Source organism: Salvelinus sp. IW2-2015, linkage group LG28, assembly GCF_002910315.2.
Source record: "Salvelinus sp. IW2-2015 linkage group LG28, ASM291031v2, whole genome shotgun sequence".
NCBI classification, from domain to species: Eukaryota; Metazoa; Chordata; class Actinopteri; order Salmoniformes; family Salmonidae; genus Salvelinus; species Salvelinus sp. IW2-2015.
Window position 1 is genome coordinate 10435880 of NC_036868.1, and position 14148 is coordinate 10450027.

The 14148-nt window shown below is 42.8% G+C and overlaps 1 protein-coding gene across 15 annotated transcripts in view; it reads right to left on the bottom strand.

Moving 5' to 3' along the window:
• The window catches only part of LOC111954396 (receptor-type tyrosine-protein phosphatase kappa), a 165397-nt gene that overhangs the window by 69873 nt on the left and 81376 nt on the right, over nucleotides 1-14148 (bottom strand). For all 15 annotated transcript variants that reach the window (XM_023974123.2, XM_070435800.1, XM_023974116.2 and 12 more), the window contains exons 6-7: nucleotides 13970-14144; nucleotides 7355-7648 (exon numbers count right to left, since the gene is read on the bottom strand). In XM_023974123.2, the coding sequence (XP_023829891.1) occupies nucleotides 7355-7648; nucleotides 13970-14144 (469 nt within the window). The remainder of the gene's footprint in view (nucleotides 1-7354; nucleotides 7649-13969; nucleotides 14145-14148) is intronic.

Sequence of the window (14148 nt, forward strand, 5' to 3'; positions counted from 1 at the left end):
TGGAGTAAACAAGCAAATGAGAGGATTTATAGATAGAAGATCCCACATTATTTTCCCAGAGCTCCAGCAGTGTTGCAGAAATTGAGAACACTGGCCAGGGGACTTGGAAAAGTTAAGGAAGAGAGGTGCTTCCTACTCAAAAGAGGTGATTACACAGTTGCCTTGGAGGAGAAACACGACATCCACCTCCTCTGCTGACAGTGAGTCTTATTGACAAAAGGATGGACTTGTTTTTATGCCAGGACTGAGCTATGTATGGTATGAAATATTAGATGTAACATGAGAGGAACAACACAGAGAGGAAACTCTATTTACCACCCATGCCAAACAGGGTGCATTTAAATAATACATCAGAGTCCATGCTTCAGCAGTCCTGTGTGGATTGTCAAAGTGTCGGAACAACATTCCTTATGATTCATCTTCTACCCCCTCAGCCTCCTATTTCTTTGACTCCCATGTTGGGGGTGGAAAGAGTAATGCCATGCCTATCACAGGAGACTCTCTGGAAACGCCTGAGGTAAGGAAAGTCATCTACCAACTTCCTGTCCCTTGCCATTCACTGGTTGACAGTCATTTATCAAACTAATTTGGCAGTTGGAATGCATTTCCTCTCCCCTTTGAATCTCTCAAACCCAAAAATATCATATTCCAGTAGGGAGTCACACCAACACATGCACAACTCGAACACATACTCTAGAGTATGATCCCAAATGGGACTGCTACCACTAGGACAACGACCAGCTATTATTAATATTACTAAAGTACAACGACTAATGTTTTGATCATTCCACACACAGTGGGTCTCACTGTTTCTCTCTCACATTCTGATACTGTATCATCGTGTGCATTTATTACACAAATATCCCAATCTCAGCTTCCAGTGCCTTTTAGAATTTCTGGGTATTTTGGCAGGATGATCGTGTGAAAGCTTCCCCTGGCCCATGGACGACCCCACCACCAGTGGTGTCAGTCTCACTACAGGCAAGTTCATGGGCAACAGATAAGCTAACGTTATAGGGATTAATCCTTATAGACGCACTAGTACCTCTGAGGTAGATCAGTAGAAACAGGTGTGCGTGTGTGTGTGTGTGTGTGTGTGTGTGTGTGTGTGTGTGTGTGTGTGTGTGTGTGTGTGTGTGTGTGTGTGTGTGTGTGGTTATTTTAAAGGTTTCAAGTGGAGTACAGACTGAGTACCTAGATCAATAGTATTAATCCCAGTGTACTCCAGGATGTTAATAACATCAATGGGAGCCATAATCACACCGTTTTCCAGGAACAATCATTCACACGGCAAAACAAACTAATCTTTATTGCTTTAAGGGTTTTTGAAATGAATGCAGAACTCAAATAATCATTGGCAGATAAAATTAGATCCCTTAATAGTATTTCTGGCTGCAGGGCCCCAACAAAATCAATATCTAAGACTGAGCATTGATAATATGTGAAAAGTCAATGTTCATATGGGGGTGGAGGCTTGTGTGTTTGTACCTGAGAGGAAATAGCCCTCACTGCATCACTAAACACAGCCGTTGTGGTGAAAATGTTTGTCGTGAGACTCCTAATTGCCGGTCCAGTTGGCTTTCAGCAAATAGATGCTGACAATTAGCGAAAGCATACACCAAATCAAACACCTTGGCAACACATTAGCGAAAAGTGGAAAATTCCTGAATGAATGCATTCATTTCAGATCCACAGGACAGGTTGAACTGTTGACCTTGGCTCTACTTAGGATGTTATTGGCTCTACTGTTCATCTGAAGGGCTGCCGATGACTTAATTGAAATTGCCTCAATAAAAGGCCTGCCACTGCAAACGTCAGCTCAGAGAGGTCATTTTGTACACCTTTTTTTCTGTGTAATCAGCAATATGATGGTCAGCCACTCGTGGTCCTCTATTACCTTTACTAATTGGATTGGTTTCTTGCCATGGGTGTGACGTCCCGACTATCACACTGACTGAGGTCCTTGGAGAAAACACTGGAGGAGTGGTGCTGAAACACCTCCCTGATACACAGGCTTCTGTTCTGACTATCAGGCAAAGGGAGCCTGACACTATAGCAGTTACTGGACTGTGGATACATCAGCCTCAGCTCAGCCCAGACACGGGATCCGTCCCAAATGACACCGTTCTCCCTATTTAGTGCACTACTTTTGACCTGCGCACATAGGGGATCCCATAGGGCTCTGGTCAAAAGTAGTGCACTAAATAGGGAATCGGGTGCTATTTGAGATGGATCCATGGCTACACTTGCTCCATCCCAATGCGCTTCAACGTTAAGGGTGGTATTACTGAAGCCCAGGACTCGTCTATCTGGAGGAGCGAGGCTAATGTAAATGGCTGAGGACCAAGCAGCACGCTAGCTGGTGGTGCTGCAGAGTTAATTGCTTTTTAAACTGGCTTCAAGAGATTATACTAGCCTGTGATGCTCTGAAAGCACAACTTGTTCAGACATGTAAAACCCTTAACTTAGTCTACAATTTCCGCGTACCTGCGGAAATCAAATTAACATAATGCAAAAATCCCAATCAAAATCCGTATGGTTAAGCTAGAGATGAGCTGCGTCTCAATCCACCGAAACCGCCCATACCGCCCTTCCACATCTGCGTTAAAAGGTGGCAGAGCTAGAGCGGTGTTTGTCAGACCATGAGACATCCCGAAAATCGGTCTTCTCACAAAAACGTCTGTAGCATCCGAACAAGATGGCTTTCTCTGTTCTTCAAGGATCTGTTCCATTTAGTGACTATGTTATTCAATGCATTTCTATTGGCTAATAGCAGTAGTGCCAAATTCAATGTTTCATCCAATATTTGTTTTACAATAGCTAAATGATCCTTGGTATGACCATCTTAAAACAATTCTATATGTTAGCTTAGACCCGGGTTAGACAGGGCTTAGACTCTAGAGGGTTAAAACCAAATCAGGTCGGTTACAGATGGCAAGATTTTTAGAGAGGCTGAGGTGCTAGTACAAATGCATGAGTACAGGCAAATCAAAGCCCTATGGTGCATTGGCGTACTAAGAGCATTCATTTTCCCTGCCTGCCTGTCATGCAGGAAACTGTTCTAGCGCAAGTGTCAGCTTAAAAACTCTACCACTTCCTCTATACTCAATACAGTGTTTCCTGTTTGAATTTAAAAAGGTGACAACATTTTAACACTCTCCGGTGAAACCACCACAGGGTATTTGGAACCGAGTGGTCTGTTAATTTCATTATACACAATCTAATTTCCAGCTGAGGAGTATTTTGAGCAGGCAGCGGTATGGAAACCACATTAGGTCCTTGGAGCATAGAGTGAGGTGGACTGCTGAAACGGTCTTTTCAATAAGAAACTGGTCCAAATGAAGCCTCTGCTCACTCTGCCAATCATGGAGCACATATTGAGTAACTTAACATTCATAGCTCAACATGAGCTTATGACGATGAGTTAAATCTTATATTTCAAATCTCCAGTTGAATGTATCCTTTAAAGTCCCAATGCAGCTATTTTTATAGCAATAAAATAAATTCTGGGTAACAATTAAGTACCTTACTGTAATAGTTCTCCATTAAAATTGTCAAAATGAAATGTTTTGCTAGGTTTGTCTGGGAGTGGTCTTTAAAGCGGGGAGGGGAAAACAAAAAAAATGAGGTTATTGGCAGAGAGGTTTGGAACTAAATTTGTTATTGTTCTATTAACTTATTTACCATCTGGTGATGTCACCAGGGAAGCTGAAACTCAACTTCTCTCTACTTGGCAGTGCTTATATCAGGAAAACGGGGGACTTGCGGGTTAGTCTATGTGGTTTCAGGCAGTCAGGGGGAATTAAGTACAGGTGGGAACCATGGTGGTGCATGACATCTGCTTAATGTACTGGGACCCATGACAACATGGTATGAATGCCACCCCCATAAAAATCAACCAGACACTAACGGACCCACCCATTTTAGCACTGCTACAATAGTATTAGACAAAATGGTTGGGAAAGAGAAATATCAGGTACGTGAAGTCTATACAGCAATAAATGGTGGCAGGAACATGCACCAGCACTTATTAACTTACATTTCACGGCCTTGGAATTGTTTCTTTGTTAACAGTGAAGCATGGACAAATGATCAATAAGTTATTTTGCTGAAATGGCTTGACATTTTTCAGAAATAAATCACATGGGGAGCATGCAGAAAAATATAAATACAAATACAAACGCAAACTCTCTGGGGAGAGGTGCCTTGAGCATTTTCATAATGCGTTCGCTCACCCTGCAAATCAGGAAACGTGAGATTGACTGCGGGCCACCCCACCTCTCTGCTACCCAGGAGCACATGTAATTTCCATTGTCCTTTTTTCCCCTTATCATAATAGTATGAGTGAAAATAAACTGAAGTTCACAGAAAAAGGTTAAACAATGCGACAGGAAGTTTATTTTATTTTTGTAGGAGGCGAAGACGTACATAATACAACAGGATGTTCTACTTCCACTGTCCCCTGTCACGTAACATACACACTATTTGATTGTCACCCGTGATGTTACTTTTGTACAACATCCCTAATGACGTCTTCCAATCATTCAACTTGATTCCAGGTACAAGCGGGAAAACACTAGCTGAAATGATGCCTTACATTAAAATCGTATTTAAATTCAACTATTAATCTCAAAAGGAATTTTAGGGGAAAAGTAGTCTAATTTAAAAGCCTCTATGGCATACATACAGGACATAATAAAAATCCCTGAGCGATATATCCTGTATGTATATATTAGACTAATATTTGAATGTAAGCCCAGTAATCAAAATGTGTTCTGCTGTGACCACACAGACGCTTGGTGCCTACATCTCTCAAATGTGCTATCTAGTCACCGAGGGTGCCTTTTGCTGTGGATATTAGGGTCTATATTAAACTAATGTTTCAAACTAATCCTACCTTTTTTGATAGGTGGGAGAGTGCAGTGAGATTTCGGAAAGACTAAGGGGAAATGGAAGATACTGATAAAAAAGCTTCTTGTATTACCATAAACACACAGTATAATACCATCCTGCCAATTCCATGGGCAGAGCATAATTCACTTGGTCAAGGAGAAGATTATTATGACTGTCTATGATGGATGAAGGCAGAGAGATACAGTGCATTCACAAAGTATTCAGACCCCTTGACTTTTTCAACACTTTGTTACGTTCCAGCCTTATTCTAAAATTGATTAAATCATTTTCTCTCATCAATCCACACACATTAAACAAAAAGTATTCAGACCCTTTGTTATGAGAGTGGCCAGACGAAAGCCACTCCCCAGTAAAAGGCACATGACAGCCTGCTTGGAGTTTGCCAAAATGCAGCTAAAGGACTCAGACCATGAGAAACAAGATTCTCTGGAAAATTGAACTCTTTGGCCTGAGTGCCAAGCGTCACGTCTGGAGGAAACCTGGCACCATCCCTACGCTGAAGCATGGTGGTGGCAGCATCATGCTGTGGGGATGTTTTTCAGCGGCAGGGACTGGGAGACTAGTCAGGATCAAGGGAAAGATGAACGGAGCAAAGTACAGAGAGATCCTTGACGAAAACCTGCTCCAGAGCAATCAGGACCTCAGACTGGAGCGAAGGTTTACCTTCCAACAGGACAATGACCCTAAGCACACAGCCAAGACAACGCAGGAGTGGCTTCGGGGAAAGTCTCTGAATGTCCTTGAGTGGCCCAGACAGAGCCCGGACTTGAACCCGATCAAACATTTCTGGAGAGAAACCTGCTCCAGAGCGCTCAGGACCTCAGACTGGGGTGAATGTTCACCTTCCAACAGGACAACGACCCTAAGCACACATCCAAGACAACGCAGGAGTGGCTTCAGGAAAAATCGCTGCGTAGCAGCGCTCTCCATCCAACCTGTCAGAGCTTGAGAGGATCTCCCGAGAAGAATGGGAGAAACTCCCCAAACACAGGTGTGCCAAGCTTGTAGCGTCATACCCAAGAAGACTCAAAGCTGTAATTGCTGCCAAAGGTGCTTCAACAAAGTACCAAGTAAAAGGTCTGAAAACTTATTTCAAAAATGTCTAAAAACCAGTTTTTGCTTTGGAATTCGAATCAAATTTTATTTGTCACATGCGCAGAATACAACAGGTGTAGTAGACCTTACCGTCAAATGCTTACTTACAAGCCCTTAACACACAATGCAGTTCAAGAAATAGAGTTAAGAAAATATTTTCTAAATAAACTAAAGTAAAAAAAAATGTAAGTAACACAAGAAAATTACACAACAATAATGAGGCTATATACAGGGGGTACTGGTACCGAGTCAATGTGTGGGGGGTACAGGTTAGTATACGTAATTTGTAAAGTGAATATGCAAAGATAATAAAAAGTGAGTAGCAGCAGCGTAAAAACAAGGGAGGGAGGGGGGGTCAATGTAAATAGTCCAGGTGGCCATTTGATTAATACTTCAGCAGTCTTATGGCTTGGGGGTAGAAGCTGAGCATTTTGGTCCTAGACTTGGCGCTCTGGTACTGCGTGCCGTGCCGTGGATTATGGCGCATTGTGTTTAGATTGATGAGGGGGAAAAAATATTGAATCCATTTTAGAACAAGGCTGGCTGTAAGGTAACAAAATTTGGAAAAAGTCAAGGGGTCTGAATACTTTCCAAATGCACTGTACAGTAGACATCTCCTTGTAAGCAGCCTACAGGGCTGTACCTGAACTATATCCCCTGAAAATCTCCCTCTACACCCTGACAGTAGCCAAGAAGAGTAAAAGCAAAACTGCAGAGTCTGCCCTCTGAATGTCAATCTGGGAATACAGCTGGTCTATTCACTCCTGAGCACCAGGCAGGGGAATAGATGGATAGTGTCTCAGGCTGATGGACAGGCAATGCCCAGAGTAATGAAACACTGCATACATTCTGCATCATTCTTAATAACCACTTTCCATCTTCAGATTCCTTCTTCGAACACAACCACTCCACTACGTGCTCCCCCATATAACTTCTTTATCTAGTCCTGGCCTTGTTGGTATGCTGCTTAATACAGATGCCATGGCAACCCAAGCGTGTGGGTATCACGCCGCCCTGGCAGAAATGATTGAGAAAACCTTTTGCAGGTTTGTCATCATGCACCCCAGGGTAAATACTGGAAAGGATTGTTCTGAAAAGCATGTTAGTTTATTTCCTTAGATCTGAGAGGAACTCTTAGTGAGTGACAGCCATGACACTACCTCCACCAGAAACCTTGTTTATTTTTCCTGGCTTTTCCAATTATGTTTTATAAGAAGGCCCCAGGCAATTATCTGTATGCAAATATCACAGAGCAGTGAGACATGAAGAGAGGTAACAGGGAGGGGAAAAGACAGAATGAAAAACAATTGCGGGGAAAAAAGGAAGAACGGAGATGGAGACTTACCGGCACACTTTGTCCTGGTGATGAGTGGTGGTCCAGGCTGGCCGGTGCCCCCCTCCCCTGGTCTGGTGAGCAGCACACGGATCTCGTACTCTGTGTCTGGGTCCAGGTGCCACAGCTTGTAGTTAGGGGAGTTGACAGCATGGGTCTCTATCCAGATCCCTGATGTCATGCGATACTCCACCTCCTTCAGAATGATGGGGCCGTCCCCGAATATGGAGTTGGCATTGAGCTGGATCAGGAGGTAGGTGGGCCCCACGCCCAGCAGCTGAGGGGGTGCGATAGGCCGCGGGGGTTCTGGAGGACACAGGGGGGAATCAAAGCATATGGCTTAGAATAGCATACACCTAAAAGCGTTTCAATTTCTAACTTATCTATTTATGGCAAAAGATTTCCACATCTGTGTGTTTTATTGTAAATTATTTTTCGAAAATAATTTGACTCTTTCTTCCAAATTGATAATCAACCTAATAAGATTTGTGTCATTGTCAGACCCCCAATGAACTAATCAGCATCAGCAACATGTTTAAGTTAGAATCGTCTTATTTTTCATCCCTGAGCTAGACCGAGGGCGCCAAACTATCAAACACTCTCAGAATAACCAGATGGTTCGCCTTCCAGTCAGTCTGGATAGGTTTGGAGTCTGGCCCAGAGCATCCTGGACTAAACTGCAAAAAGTTAACTCTAAGCAAGCCTAAATATCTTATATTGAGTAATAATTCACTTAAAATTAGTGGGGGGGTTTTCGAACCAAGCTAAATTATCTAAAGTCATTGTCAGATAATTTTGCTTATTTGAACTAAAATAGGCTTAATACAAGTAATTTATCTTATTTCAAGATATTTTACCTTAAAACGATTAATGGTAAAAATATTTTGAAAAATATCTTGAAATACGATAAATCATTTGGGAAATAAGATACAGCACAGGAACACCACATCATAATTTTACCAAATTACATTTACTACATTCACCATTCTCACTGCAATGGAAGCCAATGAAACCCTCCCCTTAGAGAGTTAACTAACTAATGGAAGCGTCCTGTGTAATGTCTGAATAAACATACTGAGGGACATGAGCAGCCATTGTCATGTCATTCCATCACTTTAAGACCAATATAAGGCCTGTAAAGGGTCTGATGTTTCTTTATGAAGAGTGCTGGCAGACTACAGACCATAAGGAGACGTGTTGTCCTCAGACGGAGTTGGTCTCTGGCTCTGCACGTCACACAGGCCTCTTTTTCTCTCTCCTCTCTCCCTGTCCAGATGGCTGTCGGCCGATTACTTTGTTGCAGCTAATTCAACAGCAGCGACAATACTCAGAGATCACAGCAAGTCCAATCTGACAGTCAGTGTACTGGTGCTGTCCCATCCTGCCTATATCATCTTTGTGAACTCACATTACCATCACAAAGTCTGGTATTCACACTTCTGCATATAGTACCTTTTATTAATGTCCACCTGTTCACCCTCCACTTAATCATCTGTTCATCATATACTGCGGGTGGTACATGTATTATGACACTGTTAGTCTGAGATGGAATCCAGTGCTTTGGTTCAGCCAATCTGACGTGACCTGCGCTTTTGTCTATGGAACCTAACAATTATCTACAAAAAGGCCCTGTTCAGTTTTTAGCCCTGCAGGGCATACATATAAATATTTTGTTCATGAGACATATTTGTATTTTCTTGAATTAAGCCCAACAGAAGACCATAAATTAGAAAGTCATTGTTTTGCTTTTTTGCATTACTAATACCCAGGTGGATGTAACACTATAATAAGCTGGTTAGTAGTGTATGTTGGTGGTGATTATAGCGTCCCAGCAGAACACACAATACCTGAACCCAGGGACACTCCCCTGTAGAGGGTTCCCTATAGTTTTTAAATGTGTTAGCTTCCTTGTTTTCTAAACAAATTCATCTCTCTCCATCTCAGTAGTTAATGAGACGTGTGCCGCAAAAATGATTTCCGAATTAGGCTAAGCTGGAAAATAAAATAAACCAACAACATAACAGCATTTGAGATGGACACAACTATGGTGGGCCTATTGCACTAGTGCCAGAAAGCACATATGAAAATGCATGTTAAATGTACAGTTCTGTTGGAAAGTATTCAGACCCCTTGACTTTTTCCACATTTTGTTACATTACAGCCTTATTCTAAAATGTATTATATAAAAACATTTTCTCACCAATCTACACACAATACCCCATAATGACAAAGCGAAAACAAGTTTTGAACATTTTGCAAATGTATAAAAAAACAAAAACAGAAACACCTTATTTAAATAAGTATTCAGACCCTTTGCTATGAGACTCAAAGTTGAGCTCAGGTGCATCCTGTTTCCATTTTCTGCAGCATTGAAGGTCCCCAAGAATACAATGGCCTCAATCATTCTTAAATGGAAGAAGTTTGGAACCACCAAGACTCTTCCTAGAGCTGGCCCCCCGGCCAAACTGAGCAATTGGGGGAGAAGGGCCATGGTCAGGGAGGTGACCGAGAACCCGATGGTCACTCTGACAGAGCTCTAGAGTTCCTCTGTGGAGATGGGAGAACCTTCCAGAAGGACAACCATCTCTGCAGCACTCCACCAATCAGGTCTTTATGGTAGAGTGGCGAGACGGAAGCCACTCCTCAGTAAAAGGCACATGCCTGGAGGAAACCTGGCACCGTCCCTACGGTGAAGCATGGTGGCAGCATCATGCTGTGGGGATGTTTTTTAGAGGCAGGGACTGGGAGACTAGTCAGGACCGAGGGAAAGATGAACAGAGCAAAGTACAGAGAGATCTTTGATGAAAACCTGCTCCAGAGCAATCAGGACCTCAGACTGGCGAAAGGTTCACCTTCCAACAGGACAATGACCCTAAGCACACAGCCAAGACAACGCAGGAGTGGCTTCGAGACAAGTCTCTGAATGTCCTTGAGTGGCCCAGCCAGAGCCCGGTCTTGAACCCGATCGAACATCTCTGGAGAGACCTGAAAATAGCTGTGCAGCAACTCTCCCCATCCAACCTGACCGAGCTCGAGAGCATCTGTAGAGAACAATGAGAGAAACTCCCCAAATGCAGGTGTGCCAAGCTTATAGCGTCATACCCAAGAAGACTCGATGCAGTAATCCCTGCCAAAGGTGCTTCAACAAAGTACTGAGTAAAGGGTCTGAATACTTATGAAAATGTGATATTTCATTTTATTTTATTTTTTATAAATTAGCAAACATTTCTAAAAAACGTTTTTTGCTTTGTAATTATGGGGTATTGTGTGTAGACCGATGAGGGAAAAAACTATTAAATAAACTTTAGAATAAGGCTGTAACGTAACAAAACGTGGAAAAATTCAAGGGGTCTGATTACTTTCAAAGGGCACTGTATTTCTACTTTTCCTTTTAAGGTCACCTCAGGACTTGGGCTACAGGTAGCCTAGCGTTTAGAGCGTTGGGCCAGTAACATAAGGTTCTAATACCCAAGCCTACAAGGTGAAAAATCTGTCAATGTGCCTTTGAGCAAAGCACTTCGCCATAATTTGCTCCAGGGGCACTGTACTACTATGGCTGCACATATCCAGTGTATGTGACAATAAAACATATTTTTGTTTTGTTTGAATTCCTGAAACTCTTTTCCTGGTAATTTTATTGGGTCAAAATACTGGATAACTAATAGACAACAACTAAAAACAAACCAGAAACCTTCACAATATATTTGATCAAAAACAATTAATTATTGAAGCCGCTGATGTTTATTAGGTAGAAGTAGTTTTCCAAGAAAACAAACCAACCCCATCAACGGAAAAAATAGAAAGAGGAAAAAGGCCATTTAAATGCAGAGGCAATTGCCAATATAATTTGTACTTGTACCTGTAGGCGAGGACCATTCTCATTTCATTAAGATGTTTGGAGGAAACGGCGTAAACACAATAGAGGAGGTCTGGAGTAACTGATACACAAAATGTCTTCTTTCAACTAAAAAACTATAAATATGTTTCCAATAAAATGCACAGTAGCATGCGGAAGGTTTTAGGCATGGTAGGCAGGCTGACTCTCCCCATTTAGGGCATCATAACGGAGGAGTGAAGATAGAGCTAGTTGGGCTGAGCAGGTAGTTGGGTTGAGCAGGTAGTGTGTGTGTGTGTTGTGTTGTGTGTGTGTGTGTGTGGTGTGTGTGTGTGTGAGTGTGTGTGTGTGTGTGTGTGTGTGTGTGTGTGTGTGTGTGTGGTGTGTGTGTGTGTGTTGTGTTGGTGTGTGATGCAGAGGAATCTTTCATCAGGCTTGCATTTATTGCCTTCTCCCCAAGCAGCCCATCCATCATGTGTGTGGTGACAGTGTGGAATGATATCGCCGAGCCCTCGCATTACTGCTCCTTGAACCTTGTCTCATCCATCTCTCACATCCTTCAGCAGGCCACGCTAATAAACATCCGCCTTTCAGTCGCACAACTTACTGACTGGCCAACCTGCAGCTCAACTCTGCTGTGACTGGTCTAACCCAGCCCCAAGCAGCCCTGGCTCCGGAGCCATTCTAATAGTAATTGATTTTCATTTATTGCCGATATAGTCGACAGTCTCCAAGGCAGTATGTTGATACAAAAAAACAGTGGGAGGAGAGAGAGAGCTACAGCAACTTAATTTTATGCGGAAGGAAACGCTCGGGTCCGCTCTGGCTTTTAAAAAAAAGCTAAATGACAAGATCTGAGAAATGACAGTGACAGGGCAGGCCTTGGAACAACAAAGCGCACGCAGCAATCTCCATCTGACTGATGCTGTTACAGGACACAGAGGAGTGATCCCTTCCACCATCTGTCTCCCCCACCTTACCTCCAGCACGCAGACACTGTTTGGGCAGGCGGTATTAGGCTATCATCTACAAGGTGACAATCATTCTGCCTGTCAAGCCCTGTGGTTATCCAGCAAACATAGTCCACAAGCCCTCATGGCTTGGAATCAATCCAGTTTCATATTCATATCCTTAGAAAAATATGTTCCTTTCTTGGTGTTTCTCTTTTCTGTGCATTCCAAGTTCTTCCTTTGGCATCATTATGAGGCTTCATCAGAGTTTAACAATCTCTCTTTGAGCCTGGGGTTGTCAAGCAGGAGCCTTTCTTCAGTGTGGGATGAGCTGGCAGTTATCAAGTTTGAATCTACTTTTAAGCAGAAAATATCTCCCAGCCTGCTCCTCTGCTGACAGTCGTGTCTGCCACCAATCAGCCAGTTTGTTTACGGCAGGGAACCACACTGTCCCCCACACATACACACCGGGGGAGATGACAGCACACTATCTACACAACAGTTATTAAAGTGTACACACACACACATACATGCACAAGAAGACAACAGACTAGAACCCCTTAGATTAAGTACATATTTCACATGGTTTCCTGATCATAGAGCCTTGGATAAGATATGAAATTGAAATACCATATTGAAAATTGCACCTAAGGTCACCTCAGCAATCATTTCAATAAGCCGTAAGAAATAACTTTAACGATCAAAGCCGTGAACGGGTTGCTTTCATTTGTTAAAGCAGAGCTCACCAGGCATGTTTGTTTTAGGCTCTGTTCCAATGAGCAACCTTGTCAATAAAGTTTAGTTTCTACTAGGAAGGGGGCAACATGATTACTCAAAAAGCTCTGGGAGCCACGCATACCTCATGACAAAGTCAATTGTGCGCCACAGTGTGTTGTTTCTCTCTCCGCTGGGGGACACATAGTCAATAGTTCTTCTGTGAAAGGAATTTGCCACTGAAATTTTCATTTGTTACAAAGGGAACCAAAATAGCCGGCAGCATCCTCTGTCACTTCGGCTTTGGCAGAGCAGCCACTAATAAACTACTACCCTTAGGTCATAAACGACAATGGGCAACTCCATGCCAGCTCTCATTATGGGCCGCCCGTATCAATGGCCCCAAAATTTCCTTTAAAATTACCATCTTTCGGATCCGTGTAGCAGGATGTCTGCTTTCAAGCGCTAGTGAGATATTGGACCTGTCATTGCAGTTAATGTTGAACTACCTTCTAACACCAGGGTTCTGGGACCCTCTGGCCCAAGTTAAAAATAAGATTTGCTTTACCGATGCAAAAAAAACGGCCTCCCCTTCCTCTTGGTTGGGGGCGGAGGTAGGAATTTGAAGAAGCCAAGATTGATTGTCTGCACTAATTCTTTGTGTGGCTGGAGATATGCAGAGCGGCTCAGAGAGAGAGAGAAAGACGTCTCCTGATTATGAGGTGTCTGTTGAAGCATGGCTGGGAGCCAAGCCTCTCTGCTCTCTCCACTGACCGCATCTGAGAAGCATTTCCACAAGCAGACTTCAACTTGTGTAATTATTCTCCCTTTTGGTGATTCTCATTTGAATATCCAAATAATATTCAAATTCCTCTGCCTGAATAAACATATGCTAGTTGTGTGTTCCCTCACATATTTATTTTTGATATCTGCATAATGTTTATGGAGGAATATTTTTGGAGTTTTGCAACTGAGTTCAAAACTACAATTGCCAAAACTGATGTACACTATTTATTGTAATCAAATACTTTACAATCAGTCAAATAAATATGGTAGATTTATAAGGGTAATAATCAGATGCGCATGGATGAATTATACCAGGATATCATCTGATGAGGACACACATACCTCTGACGATGAGTCCGGCGAAGTTGGACACACCAGATCCTCTCTCTGACTGGGTGACACATCGGTAAAGGTCTTGGTCCAGACTAGTCACTTCCTTGAGTCTGAACGAGGCAGCGAACCGCCTGTGGTTGATGTTCTTAGTCGACGCCACGGGAATGTCTTCCCCATTTCTCCTCTGC